Source organism: Euprymna scolopes, chromosome 21 (assembly GCF_053919585.1).
Source record: "Euprymna scolopes isolate OS-2025 chromosome 21, ASM5391958v1, whole genome shotgun sequence".
NCBI classification, from domain to species: Eukaryota; Metazoa; Mollusca; class Cephalopoda; order Sepiida; family Sepiolidae; genus Euprymna; species Euprymna scolopes.
In genome coordinates this window covers 16,966,087-16,991,021 of record NC_136502.1, presented here as the reverse complement: position 1 = coordinate 16,991,021, position 24,935 = coordinate 16,966,087, and the positions used below count along the sequence as shown (strand labels likewise).

The 24,935-nt window shown below is 34.5% G+C and overlaps 1 protein-coding gene and 1 long non-coding RNA gene across 2 annotated transcripts in view; both read right to left on the bottom strand.

Moving 5' to 3' along the window:
* LOC145242022 (uncharacterized) overlaps positions 1 to 24,935 on the bottom strand; it is a 772,700-nt gene that overhangs the window by 506,948 nt on the left and 240,817 nt on the right. The window lies entirely within an intron of this gene.
* On the bottom strand, positions 16,521 to 17,703 carry LOC145242890 (uncharacterized). Its single transcript, XM_080105998.1, has one exon. The coding sequence runs from the start codon at positions 17,529 to 17,531 to the stop codon at positions 16,521 to 16,523; it is 1,011 nt and encodes a 336-aa protein (XP_079962124.1). The 5' UTR covers positions 17,532 to 17,703.

The window sequence follows — 24,935 nt, the reverse complement described above, 5'->3', positions numbered from 1 at the left end:
GGTAAGAAGTTGGTAAGATTAAACCATCCATTTTTTTTACCCTATTCTATGCAGACCAAAGGTCATTTTCTACAGATTCAGCCATTACCTTGGTTGCATAGTGTCATTAGCATATACACCCATCTCATGCGTGATAGCATCATGGAGATTATTTATGAAGATCTGGAATAATATAAGTCCAAGTATAGACCCCTGACGGACAGTCGTATTGGTGTTGTTTGGGATGTACAGTCATCAAGAATAACATGTATTTTTCTTTTAGTTACGAAGATCTAATTATTTTCAATCCTGGTCCAATAATACCATAAGAGTTTTGGAGAAAATTTTCATATCAGGTCTTGTCAAAAGCTTTGTAGATGTGTAGCACTTCTGTCATATTTTCACCTTATAAATATACTGTGTATTATACTATGAGCAGATTAAAAAAAAAAAATTTTTAAAGATAAATGATAAATGAATGATGCTTTTATTATTACGAGTCACAACTATTATATTACTGCTAGAAAAAAGTAAGAGACAGATGTACAACGATCTTCTATTATATAAATCTCACCTGTCTGTTTAAATGTATGTATGTTTGTATGCATGTATGTCTGCTTAAAACTTTCGATAGAGGCGATGGATTTTCATGAGATTGGTATCGTTTTGACGCTCGACAACAAATATCGAAAAATTGGCTAAAAAACATTTTCTTCACCCTTAACTGGGCATTTTTCTACAGGGAGGGATCGCTTTTTTTCGCTGATATTTTCTAAAGTCATCCCCTCATTTCGATTGTCTAGCCTTAATTTAAACCTTCACTACTTCCGGTTTGGCGACAGATGCAATGGTAAAAACATCACTTTTTTTTTTTTACATTCTTCTCCTCCTTTGTGGTACGGGTTCGAACCAGCCTGTCTGCCTACTACCACTTGTTTTTTTCTGCTCAACACCCTCCAAACACCCGGGCAACGCCGGGCACCATGGCTAGTTGTTGTTAAAAGGAAAAAAGAACAACTTTACTAACAACTAAGAGATAATTAAAAAGTAGTTATATATATATATTTAATATTTGCGCTCATTATTTTTTGTCCAGATTTACCAACGCTGGCCGCTAACATGATTAACTGATTACCCTAAAAATGCACTGCTTTTGCCTTAGATTGTATGAAAATGTCCCTTTTCCTAAATAGAAAAAAAACTGCAATTATTTCAAGCATATCTAAAATTAGATTCATTATTTTTTTTTTTCACCCAAACACAGGAACATTTGTGATCACTGGCAATGAGATGAAACCTTTGTTGCAATTTCTAGTACTGATAAATTCTGATTTCCTCCCAAATGAAAATTTCACACAAATTGACAAAATATGGCAGTCTATTTTTAATGGCCAGACATTCATTAGATTTTACCAAAAAATTTGGATTCATAAGCATTTCTATAAATCATGTATTAGTGAACCTAAAAAAAAAACTTATATTCTTTAGGTTGCTGAAAATCACCTTCAAAATGGTAAAAAAAAATATATCTAAAAGTTAATTCATTATTTTTTTTATTTGTTTTTGTATCAAATCAATCAGAATACGTTTGTTCAAGTAGTCATGACCGCAAAGATAAAAAAAAAAAATATTCCCACATTGAATATCCCCAAAAGGGATTATTAAACATTATGACATTAAACAGACAGAACAAGTCCTGTACAGGATGGAACGATAAATTTGTCGCCCTAAAGAAAACAACACTACGACTTTATTTTAAAACTTTTATAAAAAAAAAAATCAATTTAGATAACTTGGTTATGTTATAGAGCTTACATCAATTCAATCACTGACTCAATATGGGTCCAGAACTGAGAGCATACCTTTTCCACAAGCGCTGGCGTAAGCTCAGCAAATATCTGGTAGATGGGGGTGATCAGGCTGGCTTTGATGTTGTGGGAGGTCATGTTAGTGATGTTCTCAACGTATGACAAAACGAAGTAATCAAGTGGGTTCAGGTCGGGAGAGAAGGGAGCCCAGTGAGAGAAGGGTATGAAGTCCTAGCACTCCTTCTGAAGCCAAGCTTGGGTCTGGACTTGTGGGCCAGCACCATGTTGTGCTGCTACACTCAGGGCCTGCCAGTGGTCACCACACTCTTCAGCATATCAGGTGTACTTTGATGTTGACTTTCAAACCAATTTTGAAGATGTGAGGTGGCATGATGTGGCCTTCACTTGTAACCACACCGAAGACCATACCCGAAACTTTGTTGAGCTGTGCCCTTAAGTATTGAAGCATCCGGATTTGCATTTTGAGGGTGCTGGCAATGGTCCTGTTGTCATAATTTGGATCAGTAGAGAGCATGAGTTGTATCTCGCTCATTGAACATTGTGTCACTTTCAGACATAATCGAAGGCTCCTATTGCTCTTGGGATTTGTACACAACTGGCCAACTAATAGATAATCTGCAACAAAAAAAAAGAAGAAAACTAGTTTTCATCAAATGGAAATGGAATCATGTTGTCTTTTCAAAGGCGACAATTTTATTGTTCCACCCTGCATTGTTTCAATTTTAAATAAATCAGAAAAAGGTTGATATGTCCTAAAGAAAATAAAACAAGATAAATCTTATAGAATTTCTGCATGAATAATCCGACCGAGTTTAAGATATCACAATACGTCATCCTCATCATTTTATGTTTAACATGCCGGTATGAAGGATAAATGTTTAAATAACCCAAATTCAAAAGTTTATATGTAATGTGCCTGTTACACTTTTATTGTGCCCTTATATTTTAAGCACTCGCATCCACAGGTTTGTCAGATGTAAAGGAACAAAGAAAAAAGAGGAAAGACATAAAAAATGCGACTCAGCATATTTTTTTAGTTGAATACAAAAAGTTTTTATTCTAGTAATTTCCAACAACGTACTAAACTGCATTTCAGAATATCACTCACGCGTCGACCATGCCTGTCAAGATGCTCTATCACGCACGTGTCTTTTTCGTCTCCTGCCTTTCTGGTTTTTCGACCATGTGGCACATTTTCTCTCTCAGCGCATATGAGTCAAAATACATCCGATCGCTTCCTAGGCTCAACCATGTGGTGATCTTTTTCTGCCTTTTTTGTTTGTTATGCCAGATTGCACATTCTTGATATTTTACATATCACTAAAACGGCTGCTGCTGTCAATATTTCTGCTTGCCAGCTACCCTATAGCGGCTGCTGATTTTCTGACTCATATAGACATGAATTTAACTCTTGTGCATTAAAATTATATATATATATATATGTGATGTGACTGTTTCAACATTTTTCTTGATTCCTATAAAATTAATGATTCTGTTGTAAACTGCTTATTCTGTTAGAATTAACAATTATTCAGTTGAAAGAGCACTTCTTCATTTGGACTCATTTTTGATAATCTCCTGTTTAAATGCACCAGTATGCTATATAATATTCGCTATTGCTGATTCTATCAAGATAATTGATTATCAAAATACATTGCACATTGTAAAATATGGAGGCTCAAACTTTGTCTGTTGAGGTTTGCATTTCATTTTTGGTCGATTTGGACGGCACATCATTGGCCATTCAGCTGGTAATTGATTTTACTCCAAAGTCAAGTAGTGGATTCATATTTCATACATTATCAAACATTGTCACAAAAAAACAACTTTTTGTTGCATTGACCAGTTGCAAATGACACTCTGAATTGTCAGCGTGATGTTTTTGATTATCAGCGACATAGTTCACACTATGAACCCAACTTTCTCATCAACATATGTTCATGCAAAATAGTGAATCCACTTATTTCTTATATATTCAACTTCTTTGCTCTTACATGCAACTTCAAGTTACGATCTGTCAAAAGAAAGTTGTGAACTTCTTTTTATAGATTTTCCAGGATAAATGCCGAATTTAAAATCAGCATTCCATTTCAACGCTTATCAAGACATTGCTTTCCTTGAACGGTATTTTTCCCAGCAGAAAGCAATACATTATCAACACAGGAAATGAATATTTTTCCACTAATATACTGATTGGAGTCAAGTTTTAACTCTTGTTATTTGAAGGTAAATACTTTATAAAATTCATAGGACTTCCATAACAATGACGTCATTTATATATCAGACTTGTGACATGTTAATTGATGTTATATATATATACTACAAGAATAGCCGTTCCAGGATGGATAAAATTAATTCATGGAACATCCTCATTGTGTTTTACTCCATCTCGAGACCCATCGTCAGGCTGTATCCCAGGCATCCTTCCAGTTCACATCAGAGCATGCCTCATTTGGGGGACAATCTGTAGGGATGTGTACAATAGTCTGCATGTTGGCGTTGAAGGAACACTGAGCATCCTATACATATCCTCACTTGTGTAGGTTGCTTTGTGTTTTGACAACCTGAACTCCATCCCGATTGAGTGTTACCCACTCTTTCTGGGCCAATTCAGAGCCTGCTTGGAGTGCTGGATGAGCTTAGTAGCTGTTGTCTTTGACTGATTCACTCCATCAACACAGGTGAAAGGACGTGATAGCAGTAAAGCTCCTCTGGGATGGTAGTCGCTGCAGCACCTCTTTATGTCCAAATAGAGGATGGAGAAGAATATGCATTCCGGGATGAATAAAATTAATTCATGGAATTTAATTTATATTTGCTTACAAAGATTGAAATTTACTATTACTGCATCAACGTAGAATCCTCATTCTAATTTGGATCAAAATCCATTGCATGATTTTAATGATAGAAAACGTGTTAAATTTAAGGATTAAGCTTAAGAGAACTTAAGAAGGAATTAGAATTCGAGATATTTTACCTCATTCTCGTCTAATGACTATGGATAAATTTCAAAGCAAATCTCATATTTGTATTTTCAACTATATTAATTTTCACGTATGCATATCATATTTCAATATAACCCTTTTTAAATATTTCAAAGAAATTGAAATTTGGGAAATATTTATTAATTCATGTCTGATACCAAATGTTAACATTTCACAAAAAATGAAGATATCTGAATTTCTTGTAGGTATCCCATTCCCTTTTTACCCTCTTTACACGAAACTAAATCAAACTAAATATGACTCACATTTTAATTCCTTACACTCAGCAGCGGTATTCTAGAATTGATAATGATCGGTTAATTAATTTATGATTAACTTTATAAAGATAGATATGTTTCTTATATTTCATAGAATTTAAACATATTCATCAGTTTGTTAATCAGTCAAGTTGTTCCAACATTTCCATCGAGTTAACTGGCATTTTGTGGCCCGTTTCATCCACAAGGGAAACGTGAATTTCATTTGCTTGATTCGATAAGCGTATTTCACACTTTTAGTTCAACTAATTCAGGGATAACACGTCAGATATAAACCTATATAAATAAGTAAATAAACATATCTATATATTTATGATTCATGCCCACCTATATTAGAACATAACATTTTCAGTATCGATATATGTCTGCATAATGTGTGTATGTGTGTATATGTCCTGTCCTTATTTACTTGTTTACCTATGAAGGTAAAGTTAACACAAAGTTGGTTTTCAAATAAGAGGTGCAGAGACACAAAAAGTATAAACCAAGTAAATCAGAAAGATGTAATTTGTGCTTACTTGAAGCATAGTACGTAGGGAATTCTAAGGAAAAAATCTTAAACAAAAAGTTTGATGCTATACAAAGCTGTCTTCATAGGAATAAATACCTGTTATCATGCCTGAAACTTTAAGAATTTTTTATGACCGAAAACAAAATAAATACTAAACTTTGATCTTAGGTCAGGGTAAACATTTATCCTTAAAAACTAGCCTCTATCGAGTTTGTTGGCAATATCCAGAAAGGGTACGCTAGGCGATCTGCAATACTTCCTCTAAAAGAAGCTAATACCTGGGAGGATAGCCTCTTTATACTCTGCAGAACTATTTCTGCTTTCAGCCGAAGGATCAGCATCTTTGTTTCATTTTCCTTAAGCCAAAGTTCTCAGAAATCAAGGGTCCCTTACCACTTGAACTTTATATAAGATACATGAATATTTGAATGTTCCATTAAAGTTTTTACCTCTCAAACACTGAGTTAGTAAAAAGGTGAGAACATAATATCCCCCTCTCCAATTGACCATGCATATGCAAATATGTCCAAAGAGGTGTACATAATATATAATTTCCACAAAATCAAAGCAATAAAATAAAAAAAATGAGAGCATCATATTGTATATTTTCATATTCGTTACAAATGTTTCGTAACCATTAGGACAATTTCAAATTTTATGTTATTCAAAAATATTCAAGCAGTGAAATACACTGTTTACTCATATAAAATCACATTTCTAATCCCTATTTAGAAAATCCAGCAGTTGAACCTACCTCCACCCCACTCTTTTAAGTTTTGTTTAATTATTTTCCGTTTGCCATGGAATTTATAAATCGTCATGTTTTCGTATTTTTACTTTTTAAATTATATTTCAACTAATTATCTATCTTAATAATGCACTAATCCTTCACATGAATTTTTTCCATGCTTGTGCTGTTGAAATTACTCAGGTATAATTTTATTATCCATAACAATTACTAAAACCAAAACCATTTCTATTTCTCCTATTAAGGTTATAGTTATTTTATTTCCCATATGTTAAGTTGAAAATCTACTAGTTTATTTATTTATTGCACCATTTTAAAATTTTAATATTAAATTTAAGAATTCTCTTTACACATTTACATTTCACCCTCTATATATTCTGTAAATTTTCCTTTATAAATTTATTTCAATCAAGTTTCAGGCATGATAACAGGTATTTATTCCTATGAAGACAGCTTTGTATAGCATCAAACTTTTTGTTTAAGATTTTTACCTAAGAATTCCCTACGTAGTATGCTTCAAGTAAGCACAAATTACATCTTTCTGATTTACTTGGTTTATACTTTTTAGCCTTATCTACTATTGACCATTTTAATTCAAACTCTTTTTTATTTTTACGTAGTTCCCTAACCCCATCATCTAATAATCCTTTTATTTTTAATTATTTTTGTTCAATCATCTTTTCTATCATTATTCGTATTCCTATTTGGTTCCTTCTCAGGTTCAATTTAAAATGATGCAACATGGTTTCTGAATCTGTCCTTAAAACAAAACAAGGTTAAAGGTATTCAAGAGCGATAACTAATGAATTAAATGAGGTTATTAAGAGTGCTCAATAAAAGAAGAACATAATATACTTTATTAATGTAAACAAGTTTAAATGGTCGCCATACTGGGCATACTAATGTTTCGGACAAATGGTCGGTTAAAACCAGAAGTCCTTGTCAGGCGACTTAATAAATGGTTGCTTTCCATAGAAGAAACCAGTCCTCAAATAGATAAAATTATATATAAATATATATATATATATATATTTATATATATATATATATATATATATATGATTTGTATTATGCACATCTCTCAATGTATACTTAAATGTGTTATATATATATATATATATATATATATATATATATGTGTGTGTGTCTCTGTGTGTGTGTGTGTGTGTGTGTGTGTGTGTGTGTGTGTGTGTGCGTGCGCGCGATTGTGCATAAAACAAGATTGGGTATAATTGAGTTCTAGTTGAGCGATGGCCATTATGATTGATGGGCAGAGGTTTATACTTGGCATCTATGAACCGTTATGGCGGCACACGTGTGCATATTTGCGTGTATGCAATCTGCGTATGAGGACATTAACCACTTGAACTTATGTGCATACACGCATAAGCATATTTGGATGCAATATATTTTGTACCACACAGTTCCTGTGCCGATCGTAATGTGAATTTCTTGCTTTTAATATAAGCTCATTGTGCTGCTTTTATGTAGGTTTGCTTGAGTTAGCATTTCAGTAAGTCTTAGGTTTGATATCTGCAAAAAAAAAAGTGGCTTTTCCCAACTAGAAACTCGGTGGAAGCCTTAGTATTTTAAGATATCTTTCAATTCGTGCTGTCTTTTCATAAATTTCACTCTCTTATCTCATGATTCGTTTGTCCATTTTTGTTCATCTGTCACACCAATAAAGCAGCCGGTTTCCTGCATGACTATAGCCTTCTTATACTCCTCCATATCTATTTTCCAATAATGCTTCAAGCAAACTACCTTTCTCTTTTATATATATATATATATATATATATATATATATATATATATTATTTTTAAAATGTAATTATCCACTGACACGTGTTTCGTCGTCTACGACTCATCAGAGTGGCTGTATCTAGCGAGATTCGAAATCGGTACCCAACGGTAATGAGCCTAAACCCTTACCGCTGGACCATCTCGCCGACTGACTGGATATATCGCGATTTACTTAGATGTTGTTTGTTTTGGTTTTAGCGATATGTTTTTTGAATGAATTCAATTATTTACGAAAGTGCATTTTTACCTAAATGCGAGTTGGGAATAATTTTCCCTTTTAACCAATTTGGTACCCCCACATGGAGAGCGGTATATATATTATTTTTAAAATGTAATTATCCACTGAAACAAAACAACATCTAAGTAAATCGCGATATATATATGTATATATATATATATATATATATATATATATATATATATATATATATATATATAATTATTTCCACCATCAAACAATGTCGCAGCTCACAACAAGCCGTGAAATCCACAGACCGGAAGTCCACGACTTGTGTTTCGCCCTTATTAGGGCCCATCAGTTGAGCATATCCACACTCAGGATTCGAAACCCAAATCATTTGCATACGAGGTGAATATCCAGCAGCGTTGTGAACTGCAATGTTGTTTGATGATGGAAATAATTATATATCATCTCACATTCGAAAATCATATATATATATATATATATATATATATATATATATATATATATATATATATATATATATATATATATATATATATATATATATATATATATGTATGTATTTAAATATATATCTTTCTTTCGTTGGAATTTATTAACCCATTTTATATATATATATATATATAATATATATATATATATATATATATATATATATATATATATATATATAGTGGTACTTCAGTACTCGACCGTAATTCGTTTGAACACCAAAATGTTAGACAATTGAAACGATATTTCCCCTTTAAATTAACTGAAATAGAATTAATTGGTTCCATTATTTTAAAGTCCCTTTTTATCTGTAAACTTTGGGGATTTTATACATTTAATTGCACAGAAAAATCACTAATAAACACATGTTAAGATGATTACAATAATATAATCTACACATGCATAATAAGAGAATAAAATGTATGTAATTTTAATAAAACGGTTTTTTTTTTCTTACCGTTCAAATGATCAGAAAATGGGTGGATGAAGGGAGGGATAGGGGTTTTCTCTTTGGCAAATTTTTTGGATGGAAATGATTCCTGAACGGATGTTCTTTACATCTAAAATATTTATCCAACGAAACTTTTTTTTTTCTCTGTTGTCTACATGTCTGCTGGTTGTAGCGATATAAAGGTGATATTTAACCACAAAAGCTTTGGTATCATTCCACTTGTTGCAAATTTCTTTCAATACTGTTGCTGGTGCATCATCCTTCCTTTCTTCTTCCTCTGAATGTTCCTTCTCAACAAACTTATTTTGTTCATTTTGAAGATGAAGAAGTTCTGTTGTCAGCTGAGATGCATGCTCTACCTGTAGTTTCTCAAGATCATGTCCACCTCCAAAGCCAAGCTTTTACCTACAGACAATATCCTCCATGATTGCTTTAGATTCCACAGAAACAGCTCCCTTACTGAGACCCGCACTATCGTCAAACCCTTGAAATTCATATTCTGTAACACAATCTGGCCACAATTTCCTCTGAGCAGAATACATGGTCCTGTAAGAAACATCAAACCACGTTTTATGAACAAGCATTATGCTATGGACGGTATTAAAATGATTTCTCCAGAAATCACGTAGGGCCAGTTCAGTGTCATTGGTTATCTCAAAGCATGTTCTTAATCAAAACATTGTGTAAAGCTTTTTAAATTTGCGTTAATCTGCTGGTTTATTAGTTGAATTAAAGGTGTGATATTAGCAGGCAAGAACATGATTTTTATGAAATCATATTTTCTGGTTAAACCCGCTTTCAAAGATGGAGGATGGGCAGGAGCATTATCCATTATCAAGAGGCTTTGTTTAGGCAACATTTTCTTTTCTAAATATTTTTCAACAGTAGGAGCAAACACTTGAAAAACCCATTCAGTAAAGAACTGCCTGGTCAACCAAGCTTTACAGTTTGCTCTCCACATAATGGCTAAATTACTTTTGATCACTTTGTGTGACTTGAAAGCCAAAGTATTCTCAGAATGATAGATAAGCAATGGCTTCAACTTCTGCTGGCATTTTCACATACCAATAGTTTGCACCTATTTTTCAAAGGTTTATGTCGAGAAAGTGATTTCTCTGCTCGTGTAATGAAGGTCGTGTTTGGCATTTTCTTCCAAAATAACACTGTCTCATCACAATTAAAATGCATTGAGGTAAATATGCATTCTCTTTTACTTTTGGAAACTTGACTTTTAACAGGTCTGCTGCTGCTGCTGCTTTATCTGAAATTGTCGCCTCTCTGTGTTGGACGAAGCTACAAATACCTTTTGACTTTCTCGAACCATCCTCTGCTAACTTTAAATTCAAACTTCTTATCACTTGTGAAAGGATTTTATTTCAATAAATCATTGTAAATATGTTTTGCTTCCTCACTTACATTGTCTCCAGCTAACACCAATTACTTTATGTAAATAAAAATTAATTTTTCTACTTCCTCTAGTAACTGTAGTCACACCTTCAGCTACAATACTAACTTTAAGAGCATCTTTGTGCTTTAAATAGTACTTATAGTTGATTTTGTCATTTCATGTTCCTTTGCAAGCGCTGACACGCATATTCCTCTTTCAAATTTCTTTATCAGTTCCTTTGTAAATTCGATCGTCGTTTTCCGTTTTGCACTTGCTTTACTCCTTTTCTTTCTCTTTTCTTTCTTGTTATCCAAAATGTTCATTTCTTCTTTGTTTCTAAAGTCTTTACACGATGCTAAACCGATTATTTGAACAACAAAGTGTTTTTTCGTGCAATTAATTACTGTCATCCTGAGATACGTCCTCTTCGTTCGTCATATTGAAGTCTACTGACCTTTTCATTTTTACTTTTTGGACACCTCAAAGTCCTTTGTCGTCCCATGTAAAAAGGGGGTCAGCCAATCAAATTGCATGGTTCTGGTGCCACGCTGATGTGCTAAAAATAACTCAGACACGTCTAGACTGTCAAAGGGGTTGTGATCACACTGTTCTAAATATAATACTCGTTGCAAAGTTCAGACTGTTGCTACACATGGGAGAGACAGCGCCAGAAAAAAAAAATTTTCATAGGCAGGCCGGACTCATACACGCGTGTGCTTCCACGCATGCTTGGCACACTTCTCCCTGATCTCGAGATCACGCAAATGACAATATTGGGCAGGCCATTTCCTACTCGCACTTCGCCTTAAGGCAAAAAGGCTCAGGAGCCTAAGGTAAAGGTTCAGGAGCTTCTTCAGTGGTTCCTGTGTCTACCGTATCATTAAACTTTCCCTGCTCTGGATCATTGGGTGCATCATCTTCTGAGGAGCTTTCTTCATCTGGCTTTGTCATCTGATGAGGTGAGTTCGTCACTGATTACGCAATCATGTAGGCATTCTGGGCACACATCCTTAATGTGGCATGGTGTTCCATCAACTGAGATCGAGTGTTGGCTATTTATTTTTGTCACTGTTCCTGTGCTGAACTGCATCATGCATCTTTGCCGTGGATTCTTCATCCAAACAGCATCTCCCTCCTTGTATAGATTAGCAACTGTAGTGTTGGGCAATACCCTTGACACGGATTTTATAATTTCATAGCACATTCGCAGGTGCCGTCATTGCCGCCTTGTCATCCCTAGGTGTAACTTTGCACCAGTACACTGCTTCTAAGATCGTGCACTTTTTTCTTGCCGCAATGTGCTTTATTGTGCGATGGGACCTCAATTATTCTATTTCCGGAGGATATATGGGCGCACTAAAATCAAATGTTCATGCTCCACATCTGTGTAAAGTCAACAAACGTCTTTCTGCAAAACGCTGCGCCATTACCTGTGACAATTTAGTTGGCAACCCCGTTTTACAGAATATGCTGTGCAACTTCTTAATGACGCTAGCAGAATCCTGTCAGTGCAACTGCCTCCAAATGGCAAAACGGCTAGGGTCATTGTCTATCAATGTCAAGTACAACTGAGTACCGAAATGGGTTATATCCAGAGCCACTCTGCTCCAGGTTTCCAGGACGTCAAGCCTACCTGGCTTCCAACGCACTGGGGCTGGATCTATGGACTGGTATTCTTTACAATCCCCAATCACCGACGACATTTCAGTTTCAGTTATTAGTGGATTTGCAGACTTAACCAAGTACCATGTCCTTTTCACACAAGTTATCTGGGTTCTGTCACTTTACAGGTCTCATTTAACCACTATAGAGAAGTACACTTTTTATTGCACGTATGCAGAACAGTGAATTACAGGGCATAATGCATGTCATTATATCTTGGAAACTACTTGCCTCCACCAAAGTTAAAATAGAGTGTTTTATTCAGCAGAGTCTAAAACCTATAGAAGTCGTCAGTTTAAAGGAAATAGTGTAGTTAGTGGGAAGGTAAAAAAAGTACCTAAAAAAAAAGTTAATGTTAGAGCAGTGTGGAAAAGGAGTCGTGAAAATAGAACTAAACAAACAACAACTATAGTAAAAAACAAACAAACAAAAGCCAATATAAAACAAATAAGTATATCCGTAGGCAATGTAATAAAGGGGGAATTCGTACTTTAGTGGCGTAAATTATTTGACAGACAAAGGAAGTAAAAAAAAAATGGCATCAATGTAGTTAAATACAAACTGAATGAAAAGTAATAAACATGATAATTTATCTGGACGTAATTTAGGCTTAGAGTGGGAAAATGTGCTTTATATAAAAAGAAATAGTTTTATGATTTCGAAAGGGAAAAATAATAATTTTTTTTTTTTTGTTTTTGTTTTTTTTTGCCTAATCACCCCAATCTAGGTTCGGTTCCAGTTTGATGTAAAGGCTACTACAATTCTCTATTAATCTGAGATTTACGGACATTTATGAAATTATGCCATCCCCTGTAAATTCCATAATGTACATTTTCTTTCTTTTTTCATGTTAATCTCATCGATAAAAACTTAACTTTCAGATAAGAAAAAAGTAAAATTGTAAAAAAAAATGTTATCGTTGGGAATCAGTTTTCAATTATAACGTTCTACTAAATTAAATATGTACTTTGTGACGATCACCGAGAAAAATATTGTTGCAATATTTTCCTCGGTGATCGTCACAAAGTAGATGTTCAATTTAGTAGAAGGTTAATGTGTAAATAATGTTAATCCAAATAATACGTAATGGCATGTGTAACTTTTTAAGTATATAAAGTATAAATTATTAAAAAAGAGATCAGTTCATGTTATTATCGGTTAATTTAGGACGCTGAAACCGGATATGGTCTAAAGAAAGCTGCAACTTTTTTTTTTAAGCCGTAAGAATGGTAAATTATGTTAATCCAAATAATGCGTGATGCCATGTATAATTTGTAAATAAATGTTATGATTATTTCTGTAAAAAGCAGTCTGTAAAATAAAGGAAAAGTGACGATAGTAAAGTATTAATGATATGAAACGATGCGTGGCGATTGATGGGCCATATTGAATAAGGGCTGCAGTGTTCGTTTTTTGTATGTTTATGTGCTATCCGGGTAATAGAATTTCATAGTCACAAACAATGAGGATAGGCGAAATGTTATTGCGGAGAAATCATTATTTTTTTAATAGTGAAGTGACTGGTAGTTGTCAGTGTCTGAGTGTTTAATCCAGTTAATAAGGGTGTCAGGTCAAAATAGTTATAACGGTTATGTATTTACTCGGTCCTTACTGGAAGAGTGGGAGAACTTTTCAAGTAGAGGGGAAAATACGAACTACTTTGTCTATAGGTCTTGGCAATCGTGATGTCGTTCATAGAAAGAAAGATAGAATTTTATTATAACGAATAAATGTGTCTGTAATGGCATTCAAGTTTCATAAGATGGTGGGTAAAAGTTTAGACATAATAAATTTGTATGTGGCATCTGTTATTGCAAAACTACTGTAATTTGGTCCAGAGGGAAATTCCTGCAATAAAATTATTATAAATAGGAAAAAACATTATTTTCCTATTAAAATGCTTAGTATTTCCTTTGTCTATTGTTTTAACCTTTTGACCGATATCTTCTCCCACATTTCTGGGTCAAATTATGCATACCGTTAGACAATGGTGGAAAGTCCCAAACTCTTCACATTGAATCCATTTGCGTGTGTACAAATCATCGAATGTTTTTTTATTTCTGGGGTTGCCTTCTAATATCTAACAGCTGTCTTCAGGGATTAATCTTGACTCCAACGTGTTGAGCATGCTTGGATGTCCTGCTTATTCATCCTTTATAGTGGTTGCACTGCAGGAAATGAATTAATGACAACAAACTATATAGAACATCAATAATATTAATTTATTAATTAAACAGTCATAAGTTTTAGAATGTTTGCTTATCATTGGCTTATCGAGATAGGCCATTTGTATGGTATCTTCCTATCTCTCAAACTGCTTAACTATTTCCAGCTCCTTTTTCTGAATAAACCCCAACTTGTGACCAAATTCAAGCAATCACAGCTTTGTATTTCTCTGCACTCTTTACTATCTAGCATCTATATAATGCGAAAACTACTCTGCAAAAATCTATGAAACGTTCACTGGATGGATTTTTAAATAAGGATATTGTTTTGAGGATATTAATTTTTGAAAACCGAACATTATAAATACCCTTCTAGATAAAAAGATAGATACTATTTCTATTTTGTTATACATATTGTAAATTGTATATATTATTTCAAATGATATTACAAGTTGAACTCCAGAAAGATGAAGAGCAGATGATGGTGGAAAGTTTTGGCTCAAACTTGACGGAGAAGTGGAGAATTAGTAACTTTGATGAGTACGGAACTTCTTTATTCACAACTAATTTAGAAAACTTATTAGAGTGATAAAAGCAACGACAGTTGGTGATAAATTGGTTTTGAAACTGTCCTGGCGTTGTTGCCAAACATTTGACTGCTGGCTGAAATGGGCCGAAATGGTGGTCAGCAAAAGAAAGACTCTTGTCAGAAGTTTGTATTCAGGCCAGAGTTGAAGATGCCAAACCACAGACGGACCCTCCCTTTACTTTCAAGAAGAGTGGTAATAGACACATCCTGCCCTCATTAACATTACAATCAGCAGCAGCGGCATCTCCTTTCGTGCCAAAGATTTTGAAAAATTATGAAAATTAACAAATCACTATCGTTTTTCTTTGGCATAACATCTTTTCTTCTTTCTTTTACTTGTGAGTTTTCCTACCTTTAATCTCTTTATTATTCTCTCTCTCCTTCTGTCTGTCTCTCTTTCTCTCAACAATATCCACAGAACTAGATTGTCATTATTCATTTCTCAGCTTTCTCTTTTTTGTTTCATTATATGTAATTTCTTTTTACCTCCTCTTCTTTAACATTATATATATATATATATATATATATATATATATATATATATATATATATATATATTCCTGTTGTTGAATACTCTCTGATTGTTTACCATGTATGGATGCTGGCTTGGCATTTATAGGTATTTAATTTTTCACAATGTCTGTGTTAATTGCTGGTAGTCTAGAGGTAGAATGCTAGCTTAGAGAGTCAAGTTTGACTGAATGGGTTTGAATCTCTTGACTCGCAGTAATAGTTACTTCATACACTGATGATTGCGTAAGCATGAAACATTAGTGTGCATAGGTATGAAAATAATTGTTAATATTTATTTATAAAACAATATTATCTATATATAATGTGTCATCCATAGGTAGCTATTTCGTAGTTTTACAACTCATCAGTGTGAATAACTGTAGCAAGCATAGAAACTTCTGGATTCAAAACCTGGGCGTCAGAGCACTTCCAATCAAGACTAATGGTGAAATCTATCTAAATCCAACGAAGATGCAAATATCAATGGGAAAGGTTTTTGGTACTCCTGCAGTATTTTACCCACCTATTTCACGATCTTTGCCGAGCGTTGACGAACGCCTTCGGCGTTAACGCCGAAGAAAGCCGAGAATTCGAACTTACGGTGCAAGAACGCTAAAAGTCTGTGACTAGCAACAAGGAAAAGATATTACAAGCAAACAACAAAATGGATACAATTAATAAAAAAAATTTGGATAAAATAAATCACAAACACTTACCGTAAGTTTTTTTAAAGTAAAATACATTTATTTTGTTGAAAAATTTTTTTTTTTTTGGTTTCATTTTGTTTTACGATAGATTTTTTTTTGGGGGGGGGGTGTAAGCAACAGTAATAAACAGTTCAAAATTTTTTTTTTTTTTTTTTTTTTTTTTTTCAAAACGTTATTAAACACAAACAACGAGTTTTTATTTATTTATTTTTTTTCTTCAGTAATGTTTGAAGGGGGGGAGTGAACAATCAATGTTTATCTTTAGTTCCACTGGAAGATTTTCTACTGACTGTAGAGGCAAAGTAGGGAGCAAAGGGTTTTCAGAGGATGTGGAAAGAAGCTCCTTCCCAACCGGGTAGCCTTCCGCGATTTGGTTTATTATGGAGACAAAAGGGTTGTGTCCAAATTTTTGTCTCCACATAAATTCGCTTAAGTATGTTTCCAACAGCTCCCGGTTGGTACCGCATTCTCGCTTGTTTCTCTGTTTGGCTTCTTTCCACATCCGCTCGACGTGATTTGTGGTCGCCTTCGTAATAGGATCCACGAAATGGAGACTATGATTAACAGTTAGATGTGAAAACCCTTCGCTCCCTACTCTGTTATAGGCTCTCCAACAGTCGGACACGACCGTTGTCCCCGGCAAGATATACTTTTTAATTATTGGAAGGAGGGTTTCAGCGTTTCTATTAGGTACCGTTACCAAGAAACCCTCCTTCTCAGCGGGGTCATAGCCGCCGAAAACCCAGATCGGTTCGACGAGTCTGCCGACGTTATGTTTGCGTCGGTTGAAGACAGACTCGTCTATCTCCACTGTGTGGCCTGGGCCTCCGATCTGCCTAGGATGCCTGCGTAAATAATCTAGGCAGACGTCCCGTAGGAAGTTCTTCCAGTCGGTTATAGTGTGAGATGATGATATCCCACATTCCCGGCGGACGTTATTCTCTGTTGCCATCTCAAAAGCCCACAGATATATCAATTTTATGATAACTTTTATAGTCAGCTTGGAGGCCATGAAAAAAGTCCCGTGTCGTAGCGAAATCCAGCTACGACAACGCGAATTCCTACACCTCCACGCAAAGCCGTCTTTTACTTGTTCCCTCTTTTTTAATTGGCAATGTGTCTGGCATTTTGGGCAGGCGACCGATGTAGGAAGTAAGCTTCTTTCCTGGCAAAACTCGACGACGGCTTCAGTGGAGTTTAAGGTTGTTTCCAGCAGTCCTAGGTTCATTTTTGTTTTCCAATTAAATTGAGTAGCTGAAATGAATCAATAAATTAACTGAAATGAAACGCTAATTTCAATGAAAATTATCCGTCTGCTACGCGTTCGTTTGAAGCGCCCTGATTGGCTGATAGAGTATCGTACCGCTCGCCATGTTCCGGCGTTTTCCGACGGATGTCGATCAACGCTTGGCAAAGATCGTGAAATAGGTGGGTAAAATACTGCAGGAGTACCAGGTTTTTTTCTGTCCATATTGTGAAATACACAAGATATTTTGTTCCACGATTATTCTGAGAAACCAAGAATTGTCGAATATTATATAAAATTACTGATGCAGTTTAAAGAGAAAATCGTCAAAAAATGGCCACAAATGCCTTGTGTCACAGGTCGATCTCAACGATGGTGAAAATATATGAATTCTACTTTGAATTGCTTTCATGATCATTCTATTTTTCAGATCCGGCCACCAACGACTATTGACTGTTGACCTCAAAATAATGCCTCATGGAAAGATTTGACTCCAATAAAATTGCAATATAGAAAACTGAGGCATATTTGGGGGCCAGACAAACAAAAATGTAAATCGTAAGAGAATCCTTGGAATCATCTCTCTAGATGAGTAAAGTCGAATTTTGCTTCAAAATGGTTACATTCTGAGTTGGTCTTGAGACTTATTTAATGAAGTGTTATTTTCATTGTTCTGAGCTCAAACTAATTTCGATGTTTGATCTGCCTGTTACTGGAGAAGAAAAAGGCTGAGTCAATTTTCATTCATTTTTTTTATTGAATCATTTGAAATGAGGATTTATATATTTATTTATTTGTTGAATGTTATCCTCATCTTCATAGTTGTTGTTGTTTCACAAGGTTTCACTGGACTTCTTCGGGTGGTCAACTGCAACGAAATAGGAAATAAAGAGTCTTTTAACTGTATCGCCAGTAATTACTGCCTTCCATAATTGTTGTTTCACCACGTTTAGGCCAACTAATCCTCTGACCTGATTGGGTAGGATTGAAACCACTATATTCAGCGCTTCTATCCACTGTGCCACAGGCCCCAAAGATTAACAACCTGAAGAAGGGCAGAGGAATAGTTGGCCGAAACAACAACAAGATGAGGATAACAGTCAGCAAATAAATAAATAAATCCAAGGAATCATTAATAAAATTCATAATCTTTTCTCCAATCCATTTTATACAAGTGAACTTCAGTCAATGTCTGACTTGTCCACTAAGTTTCAGTCACAAATACATAAGTTTTTGTTTTATCACAATATTATGATATGTGCAGACATTTTGATAATCGCCTCATCAGTAGTAGGTGGGATCGTGAATGGGCTTCACACTTCCCGAACCATTACTCTTAGATTATTATCTTTGAGATTAGATAGTGTTTGGATTTTTTGGTAGAGATTATTTCTCAACTGAAGATTCCCTACATATTTAGCGCGTATATATTATAAAAGTTTCCTTTTTATTCATAGAAGAAATTGTGAATTCATATATTTCCTTCAGTTATTAGTGTGCGATTACATCAGATTAGAATCTCATTAGATTTGAACTTGACATAGCCAATTCCATAATCTACATTCATATCCATAGCACCAAACATGCACTCCTCCTCAACAAAATGAAGCCAACAGCCCGAAGGATGTAAATAAAACAACTATAAACACTTTTCGTTTATGTTATTCAGATCAGGATCTCCAAAGTATCAGTTCTTATCCGACTCACATCAATTGCCATCAAGAAACACTATTTTCTGATTATTAATAGCGAAACCAGCCTCGCATCCGAACTCGCCTCACCCCACCCCACAACTCATGATCAGTTCCATGTCTGTTAACTTCCTGGATCGCTTCGGAAATATTCAGATCAGGATCCACCTGTTTCCCCAAGGGGATTATTAAAACGACTGCCAATTGGTCAATTCTAGCGAGTAGAAAGGGTCAGGATGTTGGAAAAAGACACTTTTCTTGGGCAGTAACATTTACCATATGGCATTTTCGATTTTGTAGAAACAAGGATGAAAGACGAGGGAATCTGTCATTATTAGCTCATCATTATTATTGCTTTTAGTTTAATGCTCTTGTTTGCTTCTCCGCTAGCCCCACCCTCACCTCATCCTGTATTTAACTCTGGTCTGACTCAAGAATATTTCTGTTGAATTTCTTCTTACTCTGTCAAAATAATAAAAGGTTTTATTTCTGGCTTATTTTATTTTCTTAGTTTTCATTTGTGTTTCTCTTTCCTTATTTCTTTTTAGTTTACGTATGCCCCCCTTCTCTCTCTCTCTCTCTCTCTCTCTTTCTCTCTCTCTCTCTCTCTCTCTCTCTCTCTCTGGTATCTCTTTCTATTTCATTTCTTTACAGCTTTTTTTTTCTTTCTTATATATATATATATATATATATAGAGAGAGAGAGAGAGAGAGAGAGAGAGAGAGAGAAAGAGAGAGAGATAGATGTGTGCGTGTTTATAATTGTTATAATTCTTTTTCTATCCTTTGCAAATGATTCAAATGTTAGTATGTTATTATGGATGATAACGACTACCAGTTGTCAAAATTTCAGCTTTTCACACTTGTTATTTCTAACAAATATTAGGTTTTAAAATTTTGCCCCTTAGTTTTGGACGCTACTATATATATATATATATATATATATATATATATATATATACTAGCAAAAAGTACCCGTCGTTGACTGGGTTCAAAAATAGCCTACAGAAAATGGACTCTGATTTATGAAAGTATGATAGGTTATGAAAAGTAAGGGTTATAAAAAGATAGCTTCGAATTTGGGGGTATCAAAACCAAAGCAAAATATGATGAAAGTAAAAATAAAATAGATAAACCCCATAATTTATTATACCATACCTGTTCACACTGAAACACTTATCACAATATTCTGTGGATCTATATCAAAAAAACTTGTTAAACTTTTTGACATATTTCCATTCTATGAAGGTCAGGCGCGAACGAACACCCCATAATTTTATTATACCATATTTCTTCAAACTGAAACATAATTATCAAAGTATACTTACGCAGATAGATATGAAAAGTCTTTATTAAAGTTTGTGTCTATTTCCATTCTATGGAAGCTAGAGGCGCAAACGCAGACCCCACAATTTTATTATACCATCCCTATTTAAATTAAACATACTTATCAAAGTATAATTATGTACATCTATATCAAAAACACTTGTAAACGTGTTTATTTTAATTTTTAAATTTTTTGTTTCCATACTTCGTGGACCAGGCGCGTATGCAGACCCCACAATTTTAATGAATCATCATTATGCCAGGTCAAACATACCCATTCCTGTGTCTCGATACATCTTCTATCATTATATGTGACAAGTTTTCTATAATAGTCAACCATATAGGAGCCTATTCGTGACCAGACACCCACACAGACGTTCAGCTTTATATCATAGATATATGTGTGTGTGTTTTCATCTGTAATCTAGCTCTTTTCTCCTCTTCTGACGAGAAGCATTACACTTCGAAATGTCACAGTATAAATAGTTTCTATAACTTTATTATCGCATGTTTTCCTTATTGAACAGATTAGGCAAATAAATTTATTTTTATTTTGCTTGAATGATATACACATGTAGTACCCGTCAAAGGACAGATATAAATTATAAAGTAATTTTAAATTTTAATGTCTGCTTTCTTTGGGGCTTATGGTAGTACTCCTCTAAATAGAAAAGTTTACAGAAAATTGTGACCACATTTCTCACCCTGTTGCCTAGAATACATATTTCATAATTATGAGTCCTGGATATGACCTTAAACTATATCCGATGGTGAGGCCCCAACTAGCAGGCTTTGGGGAGTGTGGGATCACCTTTTAATTGCCATTGCTCCCAGCTCCACTCTGACCCGGAGTGGTAGTACCTGTTAGGGTCCTAACTATTGGTTAAATAGAAACCGATTTGAAAAAAATATATATTCTATTAAAAAATTATTCTTCAAAATAACTGGATTCGGCATTAAATAACCTGAAAAGAGTTGATATGCCGTAAAACAAACAACAAATCAATCAACCATAATTATGATTAGTTCAATAGTTCAGGTTTTTTGTATCTAAATGTCTTTTTTTTACCTTTTTGTTGGGGGACAAATGTGATTTTGAGAGGGAGCCCCATCTAAGTCATAAAATTTATAAAGAAAATAATGTGCCCATGTTGTTTAATGTGTTGCCTACATTTCTGAACTTTTGAAATGTGTATTGTTTATTTGTATTATTTAGATTCTTCGGACTACTGTTCTCATCTTGAGTGTCATTTTCATAACATTTCAGTTAATGTAATCTCCGACTTTCCTAAGGTGTATCTTGTCTAACTTGGGAATGTTTCTACCGAACTCAGGCATTTGGACAGAACCCTTTATTTACTTCACTGGCGTAGCATGTTCTCGTTCTGTCAGCTATCACTGGATCGAGAAGCGTTAATTATAAATAACTAGCAGAACCGTTAATCGGCGTTGCTTGGTGAACATGCCCCACTCTCGTAAAAAAATTAAATTATGGTTGTTGTTGGTGGCCAATCCCCAATGTCCTAATGTTAAGAACAGCTTTCGGAATAGACACCCACTAACCTCCTCATGGTAAGAATGCCATATGGAATAGACACGCCTAACCTCGCCATGGTAAAAAACGGCTTTCGGGATAGACACCCCCAAGTTTAACCCAAGTTTAATCTTGATATATGTTGTCAGTATACCTACCTGCAAAGACTATAAACCAAAAAAGAAACTATACTATAGTCATAATAGTGATATTTACAATTAGAAATAAAATAGGTTTAAGGCTCTCAAAATTCGTACTAAAACTGTTCCCAAGGACCCGTGGCACAATGATTAGAGTACTTGGAGAAATCATTTCCTATTTTCCTTTCTGGTATCTGATTGTATTTTTTATTTCATTTTAACTTTATTATGTATTATTTTTTCATTTTTTGCTTTCTTTCTTTCTTTCTTTCTTTCTTATAACAAATTTAATATTTCTTTATCTTTTTAATCTCCACTGTTTTGTACATGATTTTACATACCCCGTTCCTTCCTCCATCTCTTTTTATCTATTTCTCTATTTTCTTATTTCTCTCTCTTTCCCCCCCCCCCTCTCTCTCTCTCTCTCTCTCTGCTCCTTATTTCTATGTCTCACTAGTTCCCCTCCCTTTATTCTTCTCTTTCTCCTCTTTCTTTCCACTTTCTCCCTTCCCTATTTCTTTCTCTCCCTATTTCTTTCTCTCCCTATTTCTTTCCCCCTTCTTTCACTCCTCTTTCTCTTTCCCTTTTTCCGCTCTCTATCCTAGTTCACCTTCTTTTCGCGTCTCTATGAAAGTTTTTCTTCATCAGTCAGACGGTCTGTATGTCATGCTTTCTCATCATTACCAACACACATTAAATGAACGCATCTTATTTGAGATGCGTCCAAGTGTGTAACTAAGAGGCTTTGTCCATTAGTCACATTTTAGTTTAAAATAGAAATTTCAAAGCTAAATCATCAGATAGAATAGACACATCTTAAGAACATCCTTTTCTTCTTTTCTTTTATCTCTTTCTTTATTTCTTTTTCACTAATTACTTTTTTTTTTCTTTTGTCTCTTGTTTTACTCTGTAATTATCCTTCATTTTATTTCTGTCTTTTAACTTTCTCCAATATTTCCAATTCCCCCCTCTCTCTCTCTCTCTCTCTCTCTCTCTCTCTCTCTCTCTCTGCCTTCTCTCATCATCTACCACTGTAAACCATTCTCGCCTCTCTCTGCACTTTCATCTCTCACCTTTTCTCTTTTATCTCCCTAATCCGCTGGGAAACCCAGAATCGATCAGACGATAGACCATTTAAATCCTTCCATTCCTTACCCCCTCGCCTAGTTCGGATAGCTTCTGATCAGTAATCAACCCTCGTTATCTCAACCCTTCAACCCCCCCCCCCTCCCATACAACTCCGAATTGAGATGTGAAAAAGCCAACCTTTTGCAGCGGTCATCTTTAATCACCTCTCCTCCTACTTCTCGTATTTCTTACACTTTTTCCCAATATTCTTTACTCTGAAGACGAGATACCAAAGACTTGTCAACCATTCCTTTTCTTCTCTCTAACAACAATCTCTTAGATTGGCAGCCTAAGACCTGGGTGTAAAGCAATCAGTGCTCGTACTCCTAAAGCCGGGCATCATTTATCCACTTTTCTCTCATCTCTGTTCCTGTGTGTATGGGGACACAACAATTCCACCAAAACCTCATCTTCAATCCAAACTAGATCCCCATATTCTAATCTTTGGTAATCTTTTCCTATCATTTTCTCTGGCTTCTCTCGTGTTTGCAATATTGCTTTTGTAATCATTCGTCCATTTCCTTTTTGTTCTCTTTCTTTTTCCTATTCCTCCTCATCTAAGAACGCGCATCTTCTTGGTTCTCTTAATTTTCATTCGCTAACTGGCAGTCAAGTTTCTTTCTTTCTTGCCTTTTCATCATCAATTTGCCTAATGGATACTTTCACGACTATGTGATCAGCTAGAATGTGTTCACATCCTATCAGATCTATCATGTTAAATCATGCACTAATAAAAATTGGGGAAAGGTTAAATGCACAATTTTGCTTCCAAAGGTAAATCAGCAACTTGCATTCAGCTAATTGCATACAGGTGTTCACAATAAGAATCATTTGTCATAAAAAAAGACAAGACTATTATAGCATTTCCAAAGTTGCTCCTCAACCTACGATCGGAAGATAGTATATGTTTTATCTTTAGTCAGCGGAGGTAGGGGGTAGGAATCTTTCTAGACTGTAGCATTTTTGTCCCAATCATGACTGCTCCTTCTTAGAGAGTTGGATTTACCTTACAATAAAAACCTTCATAGGGTGGTAAATAAATAGGAATCTTAAAGATGTTAATATGCTATAAAATAGAATAGATAAGTTTTTTTTTTATGTTTTAACGTTAAATAATCTTATTTTTTATTCCATAATGTATACGAAACAATCTTTGTTTTTTTATGCTTCCGCATTAAATAATCTAAAAAAAAAAACAGGAGATATGCCATAAAACAGGCTTAAAAACCTGTTTTCGTATTAAATAACATAAAAAAGGTTGATATGCCAAAGAATACAATAGAACAAGTTTTTTATCATGTTTTAGTATTAAATTATTCTAAAACTCATTGATATACCTTAAATGCAAGACATGCCTTATAATACCAGCATAAAACAATCATAAATAGATTGATGTGCTGTAAAATGATGTTTTTATTGTATTTCGACATTATCAATCCAGAAAGGGTTGTTATGCAGTAAAACAGATGTTGTATAGCTCTAAAAGGATTGATAAGTCGTAAAATAGACAACAAACAAAAAAAAAATCTCCCACAGAACATTTACCCCCTCTTGCTTTTTCTTTTTTA

What these genes read in the sequence shown, in the direction of transcription:
- LOC145242890 (XM_080105998.1), bottom strand. Translation starts at nt 17,531, where the DNA reads ATGAACCTAGGACTGCTGGAAACAACCTTAAACTCCACTGAAGCCGTC.